The following is a 24,645-nucleotide window of genomic DNA, read 5'->3' on the forward strand; positions in this document are numbered from 1 at the left end:
TCAGCAAAGTAACCTTCCGACTGAGAGCACAGTTTATCAAAAGTTTGTGCTGCTAGCTGCTTTGGACAACCCAGATTTCTCCTCTGTCCCATGGATCACTTTTGCCTCTGTGTGGCCCTGTGAGAGATAGAACACTGAACCATGTAAAGGAACACATGAAGGTAAACAATAAAATCAAAAAAACCTCCTGTTGTTTTGAACCCAGCTCATTTCCTCAGTATAGTTTATTTTATAACTTGACACCAGCTGGAAGGCACAGCTGAAGAAGCTGCTGTAGGACAAGCCTGAGCACTGAGAGAACAGGGACTGCTTAAGCTGCCTGTGCTACCAAAAGAAACGCCTGTCAAGCAACAGCTTCACCACATTTCCAGCCAACTTTCCAACATGGTCCTTCTTGTCTGTCTCAACACTTCAAATAAACAGGGATCTAAAAAGAGGATTGTTAGGATTCTGTTGTATCCTTTTGTATCTGATTACTAACACCTGCTGCAAAAGTTTGAACTGTGGTTTTCTACAAAACAGAATCTAAACAAGGACACAAGTATATCACCACACTATATACAAGTAGACATCTACTGTAAACCTGCGCTAGTTTAGAACAGGAAACCTAAAAGGCAAATACTCAGATATAACAGCACAAATATCTTTGTCATTGGATTGCTTGCAAATCTCTTACCTGAACAAGGTCATATTTTTTTGATAGAAAAATGAAAGGATTTTCTCAGCAAGCATACAATGAAACTGTGCTAGAAATATAGTACGGAAAGGAATATTTAAAAAATCCAACAAATAACTGGTGTACCTGCTTAGATTATTGTCGACTTGATGAAAAGAAATTTATACCACTTGCAATATTTCTAATAGAAAAAAGCTTTCATTTTTTGTTTCTCCCTCCCCATATATCCACTTGGACCAAACTCTGAATTATACTATTACATATGCAAGCCCTGATCAATTAAATCTTTCTGTTGCTCTGTATGGGCAAAGCAGAAATCTCTTCCTTGTTTCACAAGTTGACTGAGCAAACGTTATTACATAAACTCTGTCACTGAGGAACATTTTGTCACTTCTGGGGCTTTAGATGCATATCCAGTCACACTTTCACACAATGACAGCAAGAAACCCACAAACATATATTTTTTTCTGGGAAGAACCTGGAATGCTGGCTGGGAGGTAAACACTGCTTGCCACCCAGGCCTCATCAATGCACATCAGCCTCACAGTCTGCATATAGATGAAGAATCTAGGATAAACAGGAAATGTCTATGTTCTCACAGAACACAGTAGACAGTAAGAAACATACGCCAAACATAAAATAAAGGGGGAAAAAAGACACCCCAAATAAGCCAGTATCTAATTTCTTTACATGTCCTCTTTACAATCCTTTTCTGAATAAGGGAACACTGTTCGGTACTGTTCCCAGTTGGGTCTGCCTGCCAATCAGAGCTGTCTTTCTCAGCACATGGCTGATGTGTCCTTCAGGCAACACAAATGATGATGGCTCTTGCTGAGAGTCAGTACTGATGCCACTTCTTCAGAGAAGACAGCAACAGTGAAAATTACTGTTTGTCATCACTTCACTTTTGATTTTCTTGTTTTTTTCCTACTGACATAAATTTTCAACAAGTATATCACTCCAGACATTACCTTCATATCTATTTCTGTACCATGGATCTGCTGAGCTACTGTTTTGATGATTCCAATGACAATGTCCTGCAGCCCTTCTCTTTCAGAATAGTAATGCAGAATGAGTCCCTTCCCCTTCTCCGCGTCAGTGCATCTGAAGGAAGGGGCTCGCATACCCGGGTAAATAGTAGCCAGGTGGTCATGCAAAGCATCCAGGTTCTGGAAGAAGAAATTAAAAACATGATTATAAGGCATTGAATTACTACTTATGAAGAAAATAAGCACATCATTTTGTCCAATCTGAATATCCCCTTTCTCCTACTGCTCATACTTCTACACATTTTCCATATTCTCTGTAGAACTGTCATCACAGCAGGCTTTTCAGGTAGCCCAAAATGTTTCATCTACTGTGGCAACATTTGAACAACGAATGGCATAAAAATTAGGACTATTATGAATTACTCCAGATAGTAAGAAGTCGTGCTTGATTATGCTGTATTTTGAAACATTCACATGATCAAAGACCTTCTGTGTGTTTCTCAGTCTGGTACTTCATCCAGTTTCATTCCTTCCAATTCTAGTCTCTATAATCTCCTCTTCAAACATTAATTCAGGAGCCAAATACAAATAAGCATGTCTGAATAAACATAATTTTTTCTCCTTATTATCAATGAAAAAGCCTGGTTCTGACACCGTAACAATCAAGTTTACAGGGCCTGATGAAGTTCAGATTTTAAAATAAAGACTTAAATGCTTGGAAGACAAATTCAAATATAACTTTTCTTTAACAATAATTGAAAACTCCACAGAATAAACAGAAAAATCACAGCTGCTGTAATAATGTCTCAGAAAAAGGTGTTCAGGAAAGGGAAGAGATCTCTTTTTTTTTTTTTTTTCCTGCTACTGTCACAGACATATCATGTATTTAACTTTAAATTTTAACCAAAGAAATTGTGATCTGGAGAGGAAAGCTAAATTATAAACAGAAAGGCATACCTACTAAGGACATTAAAGAGAATAGTGAGATCAAAATCCCATTTAAAACACAACACCAGATTCAACCTTGATTGTCAAGCAATTATCAAGGCTCCAAGTTGCTACTTACTGTACATTTAACATAGAAATAGCAACCTAGTTTGCAGGATAGAGCTGCAACCCACCATTTTCTATTTATGATGTAAAATTCATACAAGTCTTTACATCTTGAAGTCCAGAACATTACTGCATATTTTAAATGTTCTCTAACTGCCCTGCAAGTGACTGGTACTACCAGGCTTTACATATTGGTTTCTGCCAACACAGGAAGTGAAGTGAAAATATTTTCAGTGTGCTGTCTGGGAAATTCTCCACCTTTCATGAGCATCTGTCGATCATCAAATTTGTGGAAGCATACTGAACTTGTTTTCATGTGAGCCGTGAAGTGCCTAAACAGCTGTCTCTTCTCCTGGAGACCTCCAGACAAAATGACACTCTTAGCAATGAATTCCGTGGGATGCACTTAGCCTGGAATTTCCTCCTTCAGTTTTTTAGCTTGCTTCAAATTCATGTTTTTGTTGCTATATCAACATCTCCAAATTAGAACATGAAGAGGCAACAATCTGGGTGTCAATTCATTCCAGCTGTTAGTGGGCATTGACAAAAAAACTTAATGCTTGAAGGCAAATTCTGTTAGAACTTTGCAGGGTTCAAGACAATGAAATTAGAAGAGTGTTTTGAAACAGTGTGCATGAGAAAAGAGCAAGAGAGATGACTGGCTCTGAAAGACTGCCCTGCCATCTCCTTAACTGCATGCAGAACTCCAGTTTTAGTACATATGCCTCAGAAACAGCCGGGATATACTGACCTTTTGGAAAAAAACTTAGGGATATACATGGGAAAAGATGATAATCTTTCAGTTACACAGTCACCAGCTCAAGAATTTCAAACAGGGTCAAGGACAATGTCAAGGACAGAACTGTTGTAAAATGGTGGTCTAAGTACTAACATTTAAGTCTGGCACAAGTGTGCCTAACAACTGGCAGTAGCCCCAGCCTGCAAAACCACTTTTCCACCCTTCTACTCCTTTATTGCTGACTTTGTCAAAGCAGTGTCACAAGTGAAGCCCATGTGATATATCCTTCAGTGCTTACTCTCCAATCTTCCAGAATGAGGGACCTATAGGTTCACCCTATTCAAAACCTCGCTCCAACACATAGTCAAGGAGTAGACATGTTTTACCAGATCATGGAGCTGAAATTGCCTCTACATCTAGACACTGTCATTGTTACTCCTACTCCTCCTATTTTTTGTTGTGTTTCATCCATTCCAAATTGATTTTGCAGCTTCTGAAAAAACAAATGTCTTTTGTTACTGTATGTTCACATGCTGTGAGTCAGAGGTGAGGTCAGGTACAGATTATAACAGGCTAAGCTCTCTCCCTGAATTCTAGGCTCCTAGACTGCTCGGATGTACGCCAGAGCTTGTGCTGGGACCAAAAAAACAACTCTAGAGCTATGAGGGACAGTGACCAGCTCCATGGGGAAACACAAGGGAATCTCCAAGCAAGAACAAGCAGTCATACTAAATGAGGTTGATCCTGGTCTGACTAGAAGTGAAAGTTGTGGTTGGCACCTGAAATACAAAGGTATGCTGTTCAGTGCTGTGCGGTACATAGCATCTGGAGACTTATCTAAAAGAGGAGTTAATCCCTGAATTTTGTTGCACTGCAATCACAAAAACCTAGGTAGCCACGTAAAGAATTCCCCAAATGAGAGAATAACCACTTTGATTTTCATTCAATAGGAAGCTACTAAATTGAACATAAAAGCACACTTTAAGTTTCTTAGGAGGTACCCCTTTTCACACTGCATGTCTCTTTGGAACAGTGTCTTTCAACATGATGTGTGAATTTTCCATGCTTGTGTATTTCACATGAACTATAAATGTTTGATTTAGTTGTCCTTTTTATTTTTCATCTTTCATCTTTCATGAAGCTTGAAATACCTGTGTTTTAACTATGAATAAACTAAATTTTCTTGAATTGTCAAAGAAAGAGAACATAAATGTGAGATTTATTTTCATATATTTTAAAAAGCTGGTCTCAATTATTTTGTATATATATCCTGGACTCAGTATACATTGCAAGAAGCACCTTTTGGAACTCTATTATGTATTTTATGAAGCTGAGAAAAGTTTGGGACATTAAACCCAACCCAAACCTATTTTTGTAGCAGGTATATAAAGTAGTTTCCTGACCTAAAATGACTGCTGGAAGATGCAAAAGTAATAAATCACAGAAAATGTTGATTTTCCATTGTAATAAAAAGCTTCTGGCACAGCTACTAATACATTAGTTCTGTTAACATTTAGAGAAGTGTATAATAGCCAAGGTCATCTGTTAACACTGAAATTCAAACAAAGCAGTTTAAAATGTTGTCATTAGAAAAATATAAATGTAAGCTGTTTCCACTTTTATAGGTGTTTGGTGTGTATAACAAACATGTCCAGTCCTTTCACCAGCACATCTGGTAAGGAATGAAAAGAGAAGTATATTATATGGAAAAGGGCATGAGGGAAAGCAAACAGTATCGGTATTTGTGGCCCATATATGAGTAACCAAAGTGATGATGCAATGGGCCAGCTACACCTTTTTATTCCTCCCTATTCATGTTCAACCTTAGCCACAACTTCAGTACACGAGTTATCTTTGGAAATTACTTTCACCAGGAGGCTTGCTTTGAGAATTGACACTATAAAATATAAAGGATGCTGTCTGTAGACAGACAGTGTTTTACAGATCACTCATGACATGCACATGTTGCAACATACACCTACCCTGTCGGACCAGCAACTCCAGTTTGTGGGACTTCTACAAGAAATCTTGGTTGACTGCATCTAAGAGGCTCTAGAATGATGCAGGTTTTGGAGTGGTGAGACACATGACTAAATATTCAAGTAATGCAGCAAACTATGATTATTTTTCCCTTAATGCTGGAGAGATTTTAAGGGCACAGATGACAAAAGGCTACCACATTTTCAGAGAAAATCAACAGTTTTGACAGTCAGCTTTTGGGCAATCTACAATGCAATGCTCTAAACCTCATTACAGTACACAATTCTCTTCAAGAGTGATATAGATCACAAATCTTAAACACAAAGTGGTTACTGAATCTTCAGGTGACAAAAAAGGGAAGGCAATGTTTCTACACTTAGAACTAACACTTTAGAGAAGACCCTACATTTCTTCCATGCTATTAAAGAATCTTTTTTATTTTGTTTCTGTTTATAGTACATATCATGCCGATCTGCAGTATCCTACCCTCAGTTCATGGATGAAGGATAACATCCTAAGAGATAAGTTGTTATCATCCCTAGCTCTGTACATAACATACTATTAGAAATATCTCCTATCTATAATTACTCTGAGATAATAGAAGTATCACAAAACCTGAATACGACATTTTCTGTTACTATAAATAATGTATGTCTTTCCGCTTAAGACACGCCCCCCTCCAAATTTGCTGTATATGAATACTCCTTTTCCAAATTTCTCTTTGGAATTTCAAATTCAATTTCTGTTGACTACGCCATAATTCTGTCTGGTGTTTGAAACAATTTGGCACAAAATTCTTACCTGCAAAAACTCTCTGACATTTGAGCCCAAGACACGTAGAATTGTATCATAACCAGATTCTTGACAAAACACAAAAAACATCTTCCCAAACATTTGAAGAATTTCCCCAGCATTTAGATCTAGTTAAAAAAAGAAAATATGATTCAGTCCAAACACTGAATTTCATGCACTTGCTTTTTTCTTTACTCTTATATTCATAAACACTACTCAGATACAATAGGTCAAGAACAAAGCAAGATTCAGGGTTCATATGGTAAATACTGAGTATCCTACAAATCCTGAGTATTCTGTACTGAGAAATATATTAATTTCATTAGGATTTACCAATTACTATTATTATTTCACCACATTGTATGTTTCACACATATATAGCATTTGGATTTTGATGCAGAAAAATGAATCACTTCTTGAAAATAAAGGAACTTGGTTGTTAGTAATGCTTGCCTCAGCAGAGTTAATTCTAATTTACAATAGCATGAAACCACATCAGCTGCTCCAATTCAACATTACTAGAGTCATCAGTCTTATAGATTCTTGGCTAATTACTGATGCAGAACAATTTCATACTGCATTTGGGTCTGCAGATAAAATAATGCTGATGTGCATAATTCTACCTTTTAAATTCCAGACCAGAGCTGCAATGATTGAAAATGAATGCAACCCAAATCAATGGCTGATATGCAATTAAATGAAATGTGTCCATGCCACAAGCATTTCTGTGACTCAGCACTGTTCTTCAGCAGAGATCAAGGATTCATTCATTCATTTATTCATTCATTCATTCACTGTTCTTGCAGCAGCGGTTGAAACTTGGGTGGATGTTGGAAGGCAGTTGCAGCAGGATGTTGTTACTTCACAACACTTGTTACACTGCCCATGTTGTGTGGGTGAGGTATACTTCTCCAGCTTAAGATGGAATAATTTGGAAATAATAAAAAACAATTTCAAGCAATAAAAGGAATAAAATTTTCTCAGAGAAATAAAATAAGTACAATTCTTTCTTCTAAGATTAAAAAAACCTTCTCTAACCAATGCTCCATTTTCACTTCCCCTGTGCTAAATCCTGTTCCTCTCTTCTACACAGATTGAGGGGCAGGAGGGTATTACATTTTTGTGATGAATGGGCAAAGAAGATATCTGTATTACTTACTAAGGACCTTGCTTGCAGCTGCAACGAGGTCATAGGTTTTGGAATCATCATAAATTATTCTGACCAGAAACTGTCCCTCTTCATCCAGCTGCGCCTCCTTCCTAAAAAGAAAATAGCATAAAATCTTTTTGCTTGAGGGAAAAGCACCATATGGATAGAAGTCCTTTAAATAAAATAAGTTTGTGGAGTTATTCAAGACAGAAAATTAGAAATAAATTTGTTTCCTATCTCAGACATTAGTGCACAATACAGATATTTTAGACCACAAGTGTTCTGAAAATAATAATTAGCAACAAGAAAAAAACCCATGATTTTTCAGAAAGAGCCTCAAAAAGAGTTGCTGTACTAATAAAGACACAATTTGCATTTTAAAATAAGAGACTATCCAATAATGCAGCCCATGGTGGGCTCTTTAAACATTTTATAAGCTTTTTCATTCCATCACATTTTAATTACACTTTATTTACAAAAGGCATGGGATGTTTCTAACAATCATTTGCACATATGTGCAAAAAGGAACTTAAAATGCAGATAACAAATAAAATATAATTTTTCATAATTCTGCACATGCCCAGTAGATAGGAAGAAAAAGGATGCTAGGATTTTCAAGGCTTTGTTTTCACATTTCACATCAATTCTCATGTGTAAAGTGTTACTACTTAGCTAAAGCACGGCAAAAAAATACATTTCTTCACTAAAGGAAACAACTCTCTACCCCAGGTTTAAGACAAGACTCATATATGTATGTGTCCTGTGCACACTTACTACTGCTACTAAGTGAAAAAAAAAAAAAAAAAAAAAAAAAAACAAAATTACTGCTTTGTTTTTCAGGTCATTTACTATTCTCTTCAACTTGAACATCAAGTCAGCAGCTTATCCAAAAGGCAGCACAAATCTGTAGGCTACATTTTTTTTTGCTGAGAAAAACAAGTTGATCCCCCAGACAATGAATGAACTGTCATGCCTTCCAAGCTTTGCACTTGGCACAAGTGAGTTACTAGGGAGGACCTACAAGTGCTTTCCTCCCTGTTTTACCCCATCTGCACAGCACAGCAGCCAGGCCACTGGTGCTGCAGGAGTGACCGAGTCCCAGTTCTTGGGAGGGGGACAGGGAGCACCTCCATGGGCAGGCAAACCCCGGACACTGAAGAGCCAGCTGCCCATGTGGTTGGTCCTGCTGTGCACAGAGCATGCCAATGGACATGGCCCTGTCTCCGCCCAGTTTCAAGTAAAGCAGCATTCTTTACTTGTTCTTATTTCCCTTGCAAATTTTCCTTCAGCAGATGAGATGTGCAGAGGGGCCTGCTGTGCTCTTTGATGAAGTCGTGCCCTTTTTGTGGAAGTCCTCATCTGGAAAATAAGCACAGCCTCCTTTCTCAGTATATTTGTCAAAATAGGTGTTCATCTCCTGTGGTGTTGCCTACAATGACTCTCTGTGGAGGTAATGTGCTTTGCAGAAATAGTGACGAAAGAGGAGACATTTTAAGTACTCAAGCTCTAATTGATGTACTTAGAATATATTTCAGCTCAGCAAAACTAATATGATCATGGATGGCATCATTAGTATATTTGCAGGTGGAGGGTCACAGCTACCTCATTGCAAAGAAATTACCCTTTCATCTAAATGTATCTCTATGCTGCAGTTCATTTCAGGAAGTCAAAAGAAAGGCAAAGACACAGGAAAGCCTTGAAGTGAATTACTGAATCACATATTATGTTACACCAAACAACAAAAAAAAAAATCAGTATACTATGTCACTTTTCAGAAGAAAAACCCTTAAAACTAGAAAAAACTATATAAAAGGCAGATTATGAGGTAGGTTTTTAAAAAAGTCTAAGCACAAGGAATGCAAATCAAGACATTCATCAACTTGGTAGTGGTATAATTATTTTTCTAATGTACAAATGAAAGAGGACAATGAGTAAACAATTATTTACTAGTACCATGACTGGTAAATTGAGTAAATACAAAGTAATGTTCTTTGAGATATTCCTCAAGCCTACAGAGCCAGTATTTCTAACTTCTGAATCTCTCTTGGTTTAATTTCCTAAAGTGCTGTCATTGATTTTAAAAAACAATTAATACAAAATAATAATGCCTGCAGAACAATCCAAGCATTTAAAGGTGCAGTGGAATTATCCATCCATAGAAACAGAAATGTTTTCCTGAGGTATCCAAAGCGGAGAGGTCTGAAAATTAAGTACTCCTGTTGATCTTAAAACTGCTAGAATGGCAAATGGTACTGCTGAGAAGGACTGATTCCAATCTCATATGGCAATATTCTATTGACCTAAGTGAAATGGCTTGTTTTTTTACCCTCCAGTTTGTAATCATCAGTCTTTGATGATCTATTCACTTAATGGGTATCTGGAACCCATTATTTTCTTTTTCCTCTTCATCTTCCTTTAATCTTGCTCCTCACATTCTTCCCATCACCCAAAAATTACACAACATTGGTTTTATATTTCAAAAATATATTATTTATTAATAACTAAAGTATTGTAATTGTTACTTGAAATAAACATTTTTATACCCACTCTAAGAATGATGAACTGAAAACAAACTAAGCAATTTTCCTAAAGGAGAATGACAAAGCTATAGGGGAGGTGCAACTAAAGATCCCTCTCATAAGAGAAATATCATTGTCTATCCAATGACATGAAAAATATTATAATAACCTTAATTAAGCAGGGTCTTAAGCAGGAGGAGTTGTTGGTGGGAAATGGTGTCTTGAAACTTAAGTGATCAGCCAGGGACAAGAAGGTAAAGTTTACATTTCCTAAGAACAGAACTGAAATGAATATGAGAAAAGAAAACCAACTTGATTCTTTGATTCTCATAACGTGGTATGTAACTACAAGTCAGCTACAGTTTCGAGGGATGTTTGCAAAGGGTGAACAAACTTTCCCACATCTCTGATACATGCTGTGCTTTCTTTTAGTCTCTCTGATCTGAGCCAAACCACAAAGGATAAAACACACATCTGGAAAAGCAATGAACATCCTCAAAAATACTGCATACTTGTACAGTCCAGTAGACACAGCTTTTCCGTGTGAGAATTTTCTCTATGAAACATTGAACCAGTTTGACAGTGCTGGTATCTCTTTCAAAACTTCTTGCATTTCTTTCCAACTACATTGACTGGAACTTTTCCTGTTTACTTCTCTGTGCCAAGCCATGCTTCTTTCTTTCTTATTTTATTTGCCTTTAGTTTACTTTGTCAAAGTTTTAATCAATATCTGCAATTTCTCCGAGCAACCACTTTTTAAAATCACCACTGGTTATTTCAGTCTACTCCATTTAAGTATTTTAACTTTTTTTTTTCTAATTTACTCTAGATCCTTTGGATCACTTAGCAGCCATCTTCTCTGTAGCTTTACTGATGTATTTCCCATTAAAAATAGTTAAAGTGGAGCAAAATTTTTTTTCAACCATTTGTCAAAGTAAATATTTACTCCGGCAGGGGATTACACTTCTCAGTTAAAACCACGCAGGCAAAAATTTCTTTGCTTGTTCTACAAATATGGCAAATACCATGACAGTGGCTAATCTAAGCTGTGTCCAAAGATAAACTGCCTTTTTAAGAGGCATGCTTGAAAAGTATTAAATTTCAGAACTTTCTTCTTCCTTTCCAAGTCAATTTCTTCTCCATACCTCTAAGATCTGTTGTGCTGGTACATCCCAGCAATTTAGATAGGTGTTGAGCTGAAATAAAATTCAGTTAGTTTTTTCTGTATTACTTTTCTGATGGATGAATCTCCCTGTCTGCTCCATCACTTGTTCACAGAAGCTGCTCTGCATACAGACATGTAGCCAGAGTGATTGTGGACAGGCTTCTGAAGCCCTTCTGCTTCCCTCAGTAATCTAACAGCAGTGAGAGCTTCCACAAGTCTTCCTCTCAGAAATACTAGTCTTAAGACTGTATGTGACAGGAAAATGCTGCCGTGAGTTTATCCAAAATGGCCACTGCAAAGTGAAAGCAATCCTATTTTTTCAGAGGCACTGGTCCTTCAGCAAGTCTACAAAACAGCAGAGCCTCTAATGAACTTGTCTGAGAGAGCATCACAGATGTCAGCACCGGAGAGACTGACCATGAGTGACCTCCAGCAGCTCAGGAAACAGGACAGCGGCATTCAGGTGAATACCCAAAATTGTTTCCTCATGGCTGCCATTTTCCCACCTAATTACCTGACCCTACCTGATTTCTCAAAGCTGCCTGCACTTACATTAAGGAAATGGTTTTACAACAAGAGTGATAGGAAGGAATAGATGATAGTGTCACAAAAACTGTTATAATTAATGCTAAGAGTGAGGCGGCTTTGTCAGCTTTTCAGAGCTGCTGTGGTCAGCTCTCCATCGAGCATAACTCCTTACATTTGTATTTGGCTGACCACATTTCAGAGAAAACCTCATAACCCATAGCTTTACAAAAAAAACCTGTGGCATTTCCCTTGAAATGTTTTGCTGCAATCTTAAATTACAGTTTTTGACCAGATAAAATTATGGGAGGAAATTAGCATAGTTCTAATGTTTTCTGCAGATTAGTGGTGTTTGATCACAAAGACATTAACAGCAATAACATGTTGGTAGCTTTCTTAAGAACTTGACTGGAAATGAGCCAAAAGCAACAAGCTCTGGCAAATTCCCAAGCCCTGCTTAATTCTTTAGTGAAGAAGCAATATTACAGTAGCAAACTTTTCACTTTTATATGACTGTTCTTTCAAAATAACTTTCAAGTCAAAGAGAACAGAATTTTCAATTAATGTCTCACTTTCATATATAGAGAAAAAATAAGTGTGGGCTTTGCTCCCCTGTAAATTTATGTTCAAAACACTAAAACACCCCAGGATTTTAGTGCTCTTGCCTGAACTGACTCCTGTCACACGAGATGTGATATTTCATAGTTCAAAACTTACATCCTATGGCATGCCTGTCCTAACTTCTACAGTCTGGCAGCCCTTTTTATTTACTCTAGACTAATTTTGAATGATTACACAGAGCTATTTCAATTGTGGGAAACAAAGATTCCAGCACAGACTTTTCTAAAATGCTTTTGTTTTCCTCCAGAATGTTTCTATTATCCAGGTTAATGTGAGGCAGTTTACTTGGGCAAGAGTAGAACCCTAAACATTCCACCATGGAAAAATAACAGCTATACAGAAGATATTTTTCACACAAAGATTTGGCCTTAAAATCAGTAGAAAAATTCCTATTGAATAGATCGAAGCAAATCAAGTCTTAGAACAGCCTTTCCTCCACCAGTCAGGCTAACAACCCCTAAACTGCTTTTGATTTAGCAGCACAGAACAGCATTACAGGTGATACATCTGTGTACAATGGTCCCTTTTAAAATCTTTCCTCTTGTCAAACTAGTTAAGTATTTGTAAACACACTAGTAATGTTCAAAGGTAATGTTAATAATTCACAAAAATGGCTGAAATGCTATGTGTAGACAAGCATTCCAGGAAAAACTATTCTTAAAATCAGAACAGATCCTGCACTTCAGATTTTTAAGCATAGGATGCACACATTTTTATTTGTCATAGAGGTTCAATGTAGAAAGGATTTCTTTTGCCATCCTTAGAGATTTTACAAACAACACAGCTGGACAGGATGTCACATCAGGCTGGTCTTACTTCTATAGCCCATTCTGCACAAGGTGAGTTTTAATGAATTTTGCAGTCAGACTATAGTATTTTAAGTGAATTTGCATAAATCATAATCAAGAAGATTTGCTGCTGACAGAACTTTTTTCCTGTGAAGTCATACTTGCTATCCTGCCTCCTGTAGCAGTCAAAAAGCTGAAATCTAAAGAAATTCTTACAGAAAAGAACCCTTTCCATTTGCATGCAGCAAATATTGAGAAAAAATATGGTAAAAGACTGCATGGAACAATTACTTTGCATCCTGAAGATGTATAGGCTTCTCTGTGATATAATATTACTACTTACAAGCTGCTGGTGTCACTTTAAGAGATCATCCAGTGTCCTAAAAGCACAACTGGATCTCTTCCTACCAAAACTCTGTCCAAAGTGTGTGCACTGGGTGTGTCACCTTGAACACACCAAAAACAGCAGCTAGTTCCAAGACCACCTCCAGAACTTCTTCCATGATATGTATTGTTTCTGTTGGGACTTTTGCCACCATTGTGCTTCACTATTCTTGGTGTACCAGGGATGGAAAAAGTGCTCATTAAATTGAAGAGATCAGTCAAAACAATCTTAATGACAAAATAACTCTACTGCACTTAGAAACACAGCATGATTCTGATCTCACTGATAGGAGCAAGTCAAGTGTAATTCCGTTCCAACAGTAGCACCCTTAAACAGGATTACATGGGTCAGAACTAAAGATGGTATCTGTGAACCCCGAATTACTGTCTTTGCATCTCATTTACATTAAAATGGCAAACTCACTGCTGAAGTAGTATGTGACTTCACAGACAGTTATTTTTTTCAAAATGCTTCCCATCTTTTATTCATATATTTCACGAAGATTTTTATGAAATCTTTACTAAAAGTTATTAAAAATATTGAGCCACTATTCTGGAAAGGGAAAAAAGAAAATAGACTTGTACATGTTTTGGATGGTCCAAAGATATTTTAAAATACCCAGCTGGGAAGAACATAAATAATATTAAGTTACAAGATTAAATAAAAATGGGAATCTGTCCAGGAAAATGATGTTCTGGGTAAAGTAAATAAGTGTATTTATAGACTTCACAGTTCTGAGCTATTTCCCAGTTTTACAGGCTGGATACAGGAGTGTTTAAAGTAGGTTTTCAAAACAAGATAATACTAAAAGATACAGTTAACAAAAGTACAAGTTCCTTGCTGCTACTACAAATACTAAAAATATTATTAAAAATATAAAGCTAGTATTATTTTGCTTCCTTTTACGTAAGTGGAATAAAAAGAATGGTATTTACAAAATACTCCTTCACGTATTTCATTAACGAGAGTGAATGATGTGTTTATAACACCTGTTATCCTGGCAGTCTAAAAGCACTTAATTCTGGGAAAACTGCAAAGTACCTGAGAGATACTGCAAGAACACTTAGAGCAAGTTTCATAACATGCCAGTATTTCCCTTTTGCCAACCTTTTCCCAGAGGAATTCAAGAATTTGGCATCCACTCAGTTTAACTCCTGACCTTCATGCAGGTCCTTCCGCTGTGAGGAACTGAAAGAGCAGGAAGCAGAGTGTCCTGACCCTATGAAGACTCTAAATATTAATCTCCCTACCCATGAAGAATCATCTATTCAGCTCCACTTAAAAAAATAATTATAAAATACTGATTAGACCTTCGGAATAGTAAAAAATAAGGACTTAAAAACCTTAACAAAAATAAATGTTGCCTTCTGGATAAAAACTCATTAATGTTAAAAGGGTATGGATTAAAAAGACATCATCTGTTGTCATTTCACCACTAATGGCCTTCCAAAGTGTCTTTCTCATATCTACTTGTATGCAATCTGTATTTTTTTTCAAAATTGTTGAGATTGGTTGAACAGAATACTGCCTTCAGCACTGGGTAAACCCACATGGTGCTAAAAGAGGCAGCAAAACCTCCACTTTCTTGCTTTTTAACAAATCACTGCAATTATTTACAACTGAGAACTACATGATCCAAAATAAGAATGGATTAATAATCTAAACTCTATTGAATGGTCAATCTTTCTCACCAGTGTTCATTGGGACAAGACAGTTAAAATAATTAACACAGTACATCTGCAACACTTTTGAGCATGAAAGAATTAGTAATTTCAAGTAAACTGTAAAGCAAGCATTCTTTACAATAATTAGCTGTGGGCTGGCAAAGGGAAATATTGAGCAAACTCCCAGCAGTTCATCAAGGAAGGAAAGATTCACAGGGGATTGACTGCCAGCACTGCAGTACACAGGTATGTGTGTCTACATCGTAACCTCTGTAATTCACCTGTTCACTACCCAGACTTCTACAGTTCCTGGGGGGAGAAGTACAGAAGAAAGGAACGGGAAGGCCAGCATTTTAATGAGAGAAATCCCAAAGGCATTAATAGGAGAAAACAAAACTGAAATCCAAGACACCAAAACTTACACTTAGAAATTAACAAGGAGGTTGACACCAAGTTTTCCTGCAAGTCAATCCCTTGACAAGAAATACCAAAGATAACTGGAAGGCTTTTTACTTGCTTCCACTACAGATGATTACTAACTGAAGTGGCCCACCTCACATTTTGTACAGATATTTGATCCCTATTTCCTGTTTAGTTTGCATTTTTATTGCTCAGCCCACATGATGATTATGCAGACATGATATGCACATACACATAGGCATGCACATCAACATTTATTTGTATATGTGCCTACATACACAAGCAGATTTTCTCCAAAAATTTTACGTTCTAAGCTGATGATTAAAAACTTCTACCAGAAGTGATGCTGTTACCACTGTAGACAGATTGTTATAATTGTTACAGACTATGGTACTGTTTTACATGCTTTTTAAAGGGCTGCCCTATATAAAGAAACTACGGTCAGCTGAAAACTTGAAAAACACTTTCCAGAACAATTACAAAGAAATAAAACATGTCTCATAAAGAGCCATAAGCATCTGGTGCTTTTTGTTTTGTTTCTTTGTTTGTGGGGTTTTTTTGGTTTTTGGGGAGTTTGGTTTTTTGTTTGTTTTTTTTTTTTTTGTAGTTTAGTGAAAGCAGGAAAGATGGACTCAGGTCCACTCAGCAACATAAGAGCAGCTTGCTCCAAGCAACATTTCCCTGTCTGTCCCTGAGCCTGTATGACACAACATCCAAGCCACACCCATGAGCCCATAGAACCTGTTCCTTTTCCTGCAGGCTTCCAGTTCCTTCAGTACTGAGGCTCGACTCTACTCCACTAATGAACAACTATTTTGTGTTTTATTTTATCCCATTCCTCAATACATAACCTCAGGCTTGATTTACAGCAGTTTTCAAATCCAGTTCTGAGGAGAGAATTATTCATTTCTAGTAAGTCTTCCTGTGGAACTTGATGTCCACTAATTGCATGCAGAAGCATTAATTAGCTCTCCAACAATCTCATGAGGCCAATTATACCATTTCCATTTAAAACAGGCAAGAACACCACAGATCAAAAAGGTTTCATTCAATAGGGTGCCCCGTATGCGATGAGTGGTTCGGGTGTTTTAAGATACTAAGCACTTTTTATGCTCAAAACACAACTTTCCTGGACTTTACAGCCTATCAGCATCAGACAGACAAATTTACTAAATTCCCACAAATCTTAAGAGTTTCCTATGGCAACTTAAAACAGTCTTTCACTAGAGCTGTTGTGCATATTTTCCTAGGTTTCTGAAAATGCAAACTACACTATAGTAGCAGCTCTTACTCCTTCTAAACACTGTGCTAAGCAACAGCAGTAGACAAAAATCCTGATTCTCACAGGATTTCTCAACAAATATAAGTTGTGTTTTGATACATCAGTAAAAAGAAAAACACATCTCTGACAAAGTGACATTCTGAACTCAGCATACAGACAAAGAAAGGCAAGCTAGGGCCTTCATTCTGCACCTAAAAAAGATTTTTATTATCTGCTTTGTTTAAGTAGCATAAAAATTGATAATTTTTGCTATGTGAGAAATTCCCAGGAAACAATGCAATCCAAGTCCATGTCCTGTAAAAAAATATTAAATATTTTCTTAAAGGCATTTAATATTTATTTTTTATTATTAACTTACATTATTTACTATTTTAGAATGTAACTACAAATATAATTAATCAGAATAGCACATCCTGTCAATGAGTTCCTAATTATCTAAATGCTAGTGAAATCAGTGGAGTATCATTTTTAGCTACGTAAATGAATAAAAGCTTCTACCTTTCCTGACTTTAGTAGGCAACCTACAGCACTACTAATAAACCTAACTGCTAGGAATACCTTTGAAAATTTACCCAATAATATGTAATCTTAAATCACCAACATTTCACTGCAAAAGCCACACCAAGTCACTACAGTCTGACCTATGTCAACTTTCACCAATAGGATGTAGAAGTTCCTGTCTAGTTTAGTTTTCATTTTCAGGCCCTGAAGTTTCTTTCACTTCCCCAAATGGTAGAGTCTTCTACTGCTACAGCTGAACCCAATTTGAAACGGAGCAGAGCTTTCCACTCTCCTTTTCCACATTGCTCCAGGACAATTTCTCAATCCTCAGTGTTTCATCATTTTAACCTAACAGGAGACTTACAGAAAAAAAAAAAAAATCCTTAAGAGCCTGGAGCCTTGGTAAGTGAAAATCTGTGAAGCTTGGGTAGCAAAAGTTTCCCTCCTCCTAGGACAAGCCATTGACTTTTGCTCTTCTGTAGTATGCACTTCCAGACCACTGGGTCCCTGTAAAGTTTGTACTGGCCAGAAGGCTTCCCAGACCTGAAGTCTTGGCATTTAAGAGTGTGGACAGCACATGCCATTCTAACCCCGCCAAAGGAAAAAACTGGGGAAATACAGGAGAAGATGTTTTACTTCTACAGTAAGTGCTGTAGAAGTGATATCTTGAGAGGTCGACCTAGAACAGAGGCTAGACAGAGCTAAGAGAATGAAGTAGGTATTTATTAAAAGGCCTTTAAGGGTACACCTTGGACAGCACAAGAGACTGGCCAGGGTCCACCCAAGAGGACCCAAGAGGTCTCAAGACAGATGACCAGTCACAAGTTTTCACACTTTGATAACTTTGGCTCCATTTACATATTGGGATTAATTGTCCAATTACAGTTTCAGATTATGAGGTCCCATCCTCCTGGTTTGCTCTCCTCAATTCACCATTGTTTGTGCTTTTAGGCCTAAGCCTGCAATGGTGTCCTTGGTTCTAAGGCTGGAAAAGGATTGTTTTGTATAAGTATCCTGTGAAGAGAACTTACTTAATGTGAAGTTCAGAATGACACATTAAGGCACTACAGAATCTAAAAAAGATGAAAGCTAATACTTAAGGCATCATGAGGACCAGGGATATAAGGCCATTACTTGATCGTTATACATATCCCAATGCTAAAGTAAAGACAACATTTTTATCCAGTTTAAAATGCCAGTTTTTCTACTGTGCACATCTGAACACTTCTCCAGAATCAAATAAAAACTGTTTTCACCTCAGGATAGTTGCTTTTACCAAGAGTTTCAACTTCCATTCCAGTTTTCCCACACTACGTGTTTTTGTGGGGACTTCTACCATAAAGGCAGAAGGAAGATGAAGACTGTGGCTGACTAGCTGTGCCATTTCATTTCTCAAATCCAGGTATTTCATACACCTGTGTGGGAAAAATACTAATTGACTCTATGAGCTTGTAATGAAGCATTTTAATGCATTTCTTTATTAGATTTTTCGAGTTCTCATTCATTTTCTTGGCAGTATGTTTGAAAGTGTCACAGTTTGAGCATCTAACCTGACCCCAATTCAGATTTAGGAGCCCGTGGGAAAATCCTGTATTCATTTAATCAAACACAGAGGAATAATGTTGGGAAACACAGGAAAAAAGGCTCTGTACATATTCCTGGCTGACAACATTGCCCTAGCTCTCACATAGTGACCTGGAGCTGTTTCAAGAAGACATCCCTGTCAATGCTTGTTACACACTTAAACCCTCAGAACTGGTGAATGGGGTGATCAGAATTTCACATATATTGTCTGTTCAGCTCAGCCATAAGTGATACCTGTTGGGAAAAGCTCAGATTTTATGATAGAGGAGTCTTTTTAAAATGTATTATCACACACCACAAAAATACACCCAGCATTAAGAAATACTTGGAAATGTAATTTCTTAAATCCTGGGAATTTTTATTTATTTTGACATTATGAGTAATGTCTCTGCATTGTTTTGGACAGGTACATGGACAGTAATTCCACGTGCCCTACTTACAATCATATGTACACACTACCATATATTCCAGCAGTACAAACTTGGCCTTAAACAGACATGAGCATGGAATTGCATGTATGTGGGAATGGCCAGGCCTGACAACTTTCAGTTTATGTTGGCTGCAGAGGAGTTGAAGATATCTAATGCCAAAGGAATCTTGAGAACCACCCCTGAGAACCAGCCATTGCAATTGTGGCCACACGATCTAAACCAGCCCTCTGGATGTACCAAGTACAAAACTAAGGATTCAGAAGAGGTTTTCTCTTAAGTATGGAAGGAACAAATGAAAAGTGTTTTCTCAGTAAAAGTGTGGTTAACAGTTCTACATTAACTGTTTATTTCCCAGAAACTCTGCAGAGCTACTGAAGCACTGATCAGAGGACTCTGTCTCCATTGCACTGCAGGTTCTAAGTCTCCCCTTCCAAGGACTGAAATAATAAATGACAATGAGCAGTGTATCTGGAGCTTACAACTGCCAGTAAGCAAAAGAAAGAACTATGGTGAATCACCACTTTCCACCAAGAAAAATCTGCAGAATTCAGCAACTACAGAAGGACTTTTCTCTCACTCCCTCTTGCTCATCCAGCTTGGCTAAATCCCTCTAATGATTCTAGGGCTTCATCACAAACACCCTGTCCATTAATTCAAATTCTCAATTCTGCAAGTGGCAGTGAGAGAAAACCCCAAGGAGAAGTAAATTTTTGAGGCTTTGCTGTTGAGAAATGAGTAAAGGCTCCATAAATCAAGATTAACTTTCATTACTTTTATGCCAGTTTTCTTAGTCTTATTCTAAATTCAACCTATTTGGGATTCAGAATGCTGGTTCAGAAATAGAAGGCTTTGAACCATTTTATGTGTCAAGCATTTTAATTCTAGCTCTTCAGGAAATCCAAGGCCTATGCCAAAATACATATTGTAATTTTTCCATGAACTTAGTGCCTTATTATATGATGTATAAGAGAAGTCTGTTGTTTAGTTATGCTTTTTTTTTTTTTAAGTGGATGAAAATAACATGGAGGGTAACTTTCCCAAGAATTCTACTCTGGGCCATTTAAAATCAGTATGCATCTTCTTTTGATAGATCATGGTTTTACAATAATGCTGCAAAATAAACAAAGTAACAGACACAGAGACATGAAATCATCATTCTAACTCAGTTAACAGTAAGTGATGGCACAGAAAACATCATTCTAGTAAGAGCATCAAATTCAACCCAAATTCTCTATGTACGAACTTCATTTAATACCACTTCTGATTGAATAAGCTACAGAAGAGTTTCCATGTTTCAGATGGAAAATACCCTTTCAATTCAGTATTTACCTTTTTAAAATGCACTTTTTTTGAAGAATGACCAGATTTCATTACTTCAGTTTATTTAGTTCTATATTTTCTTTTCCCCTCTATCAATATTAAGTACAAATTCACCTGCTGGCATTTGAGAATCACTCAGCAATCATAACCCATCACTCTGTAATGCTGATTCACATCTTCTGTGGTGACTTCAGAGAGAACAAAAAAAGTATGTGATCAGATCAACACTGAAAAAAACCCAAAACCAAAAAAGCTTAGATAAGAAATTTAGAAGCTTTGTACTGAACTACCCAGAGGCCTCTCTACATCACGAAAATGCTGAAATTTTATTGCGAATTCCACTTCAGTAACAGTGCAAAGTTCCTCTGGTTTTTTGAAACAGCCAAGACTGTTGACTTCAATAATTACTTCTCCATTATAATATAATCATTAGTGATTCAACTCAGCATGCCACAACACTCTTCTGTACTTACTTGCTGTTTCCTAAATGATTAACAGTTGTAACAAAAAAAAACCTTTGAAAGAAGTTTGTATTTGCTTATAAAAGATGAAACATCCAAGCTTTTCCCAAACATCACTTGACTACCAGTTGACACTAACATTCCCTAAATCAGCATCACTATAACGTGTTCCAGCAAGAGTTGGTTTACTGGTTTCCAAACTCTACCATACACAACTAAGAAATCCTGCTGAATAAATTCCCCATGGTGACCAATTTCACATAAGGAACTATGGCAGCTGTTGCAAATACATTGGGTCCTTCTTGGAGATGACATTCCAATCTTCTGCTGGATAGTGTTGTCCTAGTTTCCTTCCAGAGTCATTTTCTTGAGAGCTAACAGCAGAGCCTACCTGCTGGGCTGCCACGAGACATAAATGTTTCTCATTTGAAAAGCAGAAACAAGACATACCAGCTTCCTGAATTTTCACAGCTGACCTTGGAAACGTATTTTATATATTTCTATTAAATTTCTCCAAAATGTTATTTATATAAGTAATATTTGTCATGGGCTTTAGCTGTCTTCAGTTTTCTATTAGGTGTTTCCAAAATATAAAGAGATAGGTTGCATCAGGAATTATGGCTGTGTTCTAACAGTTTGCAGCATGGTCTTACACTAGATGAAACTCTGTATCTTCTCTGATGGATTTATCTTAAATATAAATACATATTCAGTGGGTAACCTGGACAAGAAAGTGGTCCATGAAAGGCATCTTAGTGAGGGATGCCATGCCAAGAAAGAAAGAACATCACATTTATACATATTTTTATTTTATTTATTTATTTTAATTTTCATGGAAAATGATACGTGTGTCACTATTTTATCACCTCTTAATTTACATAGGTCTCTAAAAAAAATCAAAATTTAAAATAGGAATTCAAAATAGATCACTGTGTTTAGAAATGTCTAGTATGGAAGGAAAATAAATGCCTCACTTATATTACAGAATTCTGTGGCATACACTAAAGGTTCATTTGTGGTATGCACAGAACTGTATTTGCAAACACTGATTTACAGAGTACCTGTCAGGGATCAATAGAACAATGAATGCCTGCTGAACCACAACTGTGGACTCACCTTTGGTGATTTGAAACACTTGCCTAGACAAAAGTCATAGCTGAGCCCTAATCTAGTGCCTATAACAATCCAGGCTGGAAGGGAAAGTGGACTAGATGACCTGCAGAGTCCTCTTCCAGAGAACATTTTTATGACTCTCTGAATTCATGGTACTGAGCAAGGTTACTACATTCTTAACAAATGATTTTATGAAAAAAAATATGACATGGTAACAAAAATCTCACAATCAAAACTGGCCTTTGACTCCAAAAATTATATTAGGGCAACAGCAATATATTATAAATTCAACATCAACACTGACATACTAAAATTGGCCTAAAATAAATGCAACAGAGGGATACAGAAGGCAGTTGAAAGAGGACCACTTTCTCCAAGTTGGATAATCTACTTCTGCCTTATCAAGAGATCATATTAAACCATTTCTTCTGACCACATGTTGCCCAAAGCCCAATGAAGTAACACTACAACTCTGTAAGCTTTTACATCCTTTTAAAATTTTTTGTTGTCGTTTTGCTTAGTGATTCGAACTATTATTTTTAAGGTAAACAATTTTGGTTGCACACTTGTTTAGAACTTTTAGTTCAATCTCACAACTGATCAAAGGTTTAAAGAGAAGGCAGTCAGCTCCTTAGAAAAATACTACACCTCCAGAAAAGCAAGGGCACAAGAAATCAGGTTCAAGAAATAAAGCCAAAAACCATTCTTCTACTTACATTCTTATATCTATTTCTCTATAATAAACAGTGACTTTTTTGATCTCAATCTGAGGACATTACCAAAATCTGACAGTATTTTTAGACAGTGTTTATTAAATAAACACTGTATCTTAGTTCCTTCCGGGATGCAAAGGGATGCAACTGTTGCACGGTTCACCTGGAGGCCTGATGCAAGGGCATTACTTCTGCCACATACTCCATATAACCGAGGGACCCGCGGGGATCAGTGCCATCCCCGCTGCGGCTCCTGGGCACCGGGAAAGATGGAACCAGGCAGGTCTCGGAGGCGTTAAGGGATGAGGTGCGGCAGGAGCCGCGCTGGTGCTGTCACGGCTAACGGGGACCGGCCCTGCGCCCCCGCACAGACACACAGACACACAGACGGACAAACAGAACACACGCACAGACACTTACTTGATGTCCTCCCAGACGGCGGGGCCGTAGTTGCGGATGACGAGCAGCTCCAGGGCATGATTGACGAAGCCGTACTGCGGGGCAGGACGAGGCGGCGGCACGGTCAGGCACCGGGCGGCAGGGGAGCCCCTTCCCCCGCCCCGCAGCATCCCACTCCACCCTTCCCATCACCCCGGCGGGAAGCGACCCCGCCGAAACATCACCCATCTCCCCCCGCAACAAAGGGCTGGGGCCCGGCTTCCCGCTTCCCAAGTGGATTCAGCCCCTTCCCTCCCACCGCGGGCCCGGTGGCGGGCAGAGCGGACGCGCCCCGGGCCCGGGCTGGGCGGGCGGCCCGGCGGAGCTCACCATGGTGCCGCCGCTGCCGCCGCCGCCGCCAGCAGAGGATGGGCCCGGCCGTCTCACCGCCTCCCCCGGCCGCCGCCGCCCCGAGTGGCACCCGCCGGCAGCCAATGGCGAGCGCGACCGCTGCCCGAGGGGCCAATGGCGGGCGCGGCCGCCGCGCTCTCGCCCAATCAGAGGCGGAGGCGGGGCTGCGGGGGGCCGAGGGCCGCGCGGGGGCCGCGGGCCGGCGCCGCCCGGGGCTGAGGGGCGGCCGCTGGCGGTGCCCGGCGCGGGTCGGGATTTATCCCGGTGTGTGGCGCGGTTCTGCTCGTGCCCATCCTGCTCGAAGTGCTTGGGGGATACCTGTAGGGCAACGCGTGCTTGCCCTGCTGTCAGTTCCCTGTGCAGCGGTTGCCCTCGCAAGAATGCTTCAGTTGTTTCTTGTACCAAATGCAACCACTTACGCGTTTAGCAAGAAAAATGTCCCCAAAAAAGGGAAGGATCTGAGCGACAAAGTGATCGCAGACATTTCTGCTCCTGTGCATTCATTTCTCCAAGGCCGATGAAGTTAAAAGCATAATAATGAGAGCTTTCAGTAATGGGGATTTTTGTGTGTTTTTGAGTCCTTCTCAGGTGTGTGAATAGACACTGCGTTGTACCATTAAGCTGCTGAGTAGGGATACTTGGAGGGCTCTGTAGGTCAGCTATGGCCCTTACAAGAGGAGGTTTTGAGCAGGCACAAAATGCCAAGGCCAGTTCGGAAACAGCACACTCTATCGCTGCTGGTAGTGGAAAGACAACACCTGGGACTTTTGCCCTCCAGTGTGGCAAGTCCTCTCCTTCAAGCGCTTATAAAACAGTTTTGAGGATACAAATGTCAGGAAATTCCTGGCACCGTGTCCCAGGCAGGAAACAAGTTGGCAGTATTGAGAATAGGTGTAAAAAATTCTCATTCTTCGCCGGTTTCAAAGGAATCCACTTTTGTATATGAGGTAAGCCCTCATGCTCATGAAGTATTAGAGAGATTATA

At 38.5% G+C, this 24,645-nt stretch overlaps 1 protein-coding gene and 1 long non-coding RNA gene across 3 annotated transcripts in view; both read right to left on the reverse strand.

Annotated features, from left to right (window-relative positions):
• GUCY1B1 (guanylate cyclase 1 soluble subunit beta 1) overlaps positions 1 to 23,717 on the reverse strand; it is a 42,539-nt gene extending 18,822 nt beyond the window's left edge. For both annotated transcript variants that reach the window (XM_066317673.1, XM_066317674.1), the window contains exons 1-5: positions 23,640 to 23,717; positions 23,292 to 23,365; positions 7,389 to 7,489; positions 6,239 to 6,357; positions 1,648 to 1,845 (exon numbers count right to left, since the gene is read on the reverse strand). In XM_066317673.1, the coding sequence (XP_066173770.1) occupies positions 1,648 to 1,845; positions 6,239 to 6,357; positions 7,389 to 7,489; positions 23,292 to 23,365; positions 23,640 to 23,642 (495 nt within the window). In that variant the 5' untranslated portion in view covers positions 23,643 to 23,717. The remainder of the gene's footprint in view (positions 1 to 1,647; positions 1,846 to 6,238; positions 6,358 to 7,388; positions 7,490 to 23,291; positions 23,366 to 23,639) is intronic.
• The window catches only part of LOC136360434 (uncharacterized), a 186,845-nt gene that overhangs the window by 21,266 nt on the left and 140,934 nt on the right, over positions 1 to 24,645 (reverse strand). The gene's annotated exons all lie outside the window — the stretch shown is intronic.

Source organism: Sylvia atricapilla, chromosome 4 (assembly GCF_009819655.1).
Source record: "Sylvia atricapilla isolate bSylAtr1 chromosome 4, bSylAtr1.pri, whole genome shotgun sequence".
NCBI classification, from domain to species: domain Eukaryota; kingdom Metazoa; phylum Chordata; class Aves; order Passeriformes; family Sylviidae; genus Sylvia; species Sylvia atricapilla.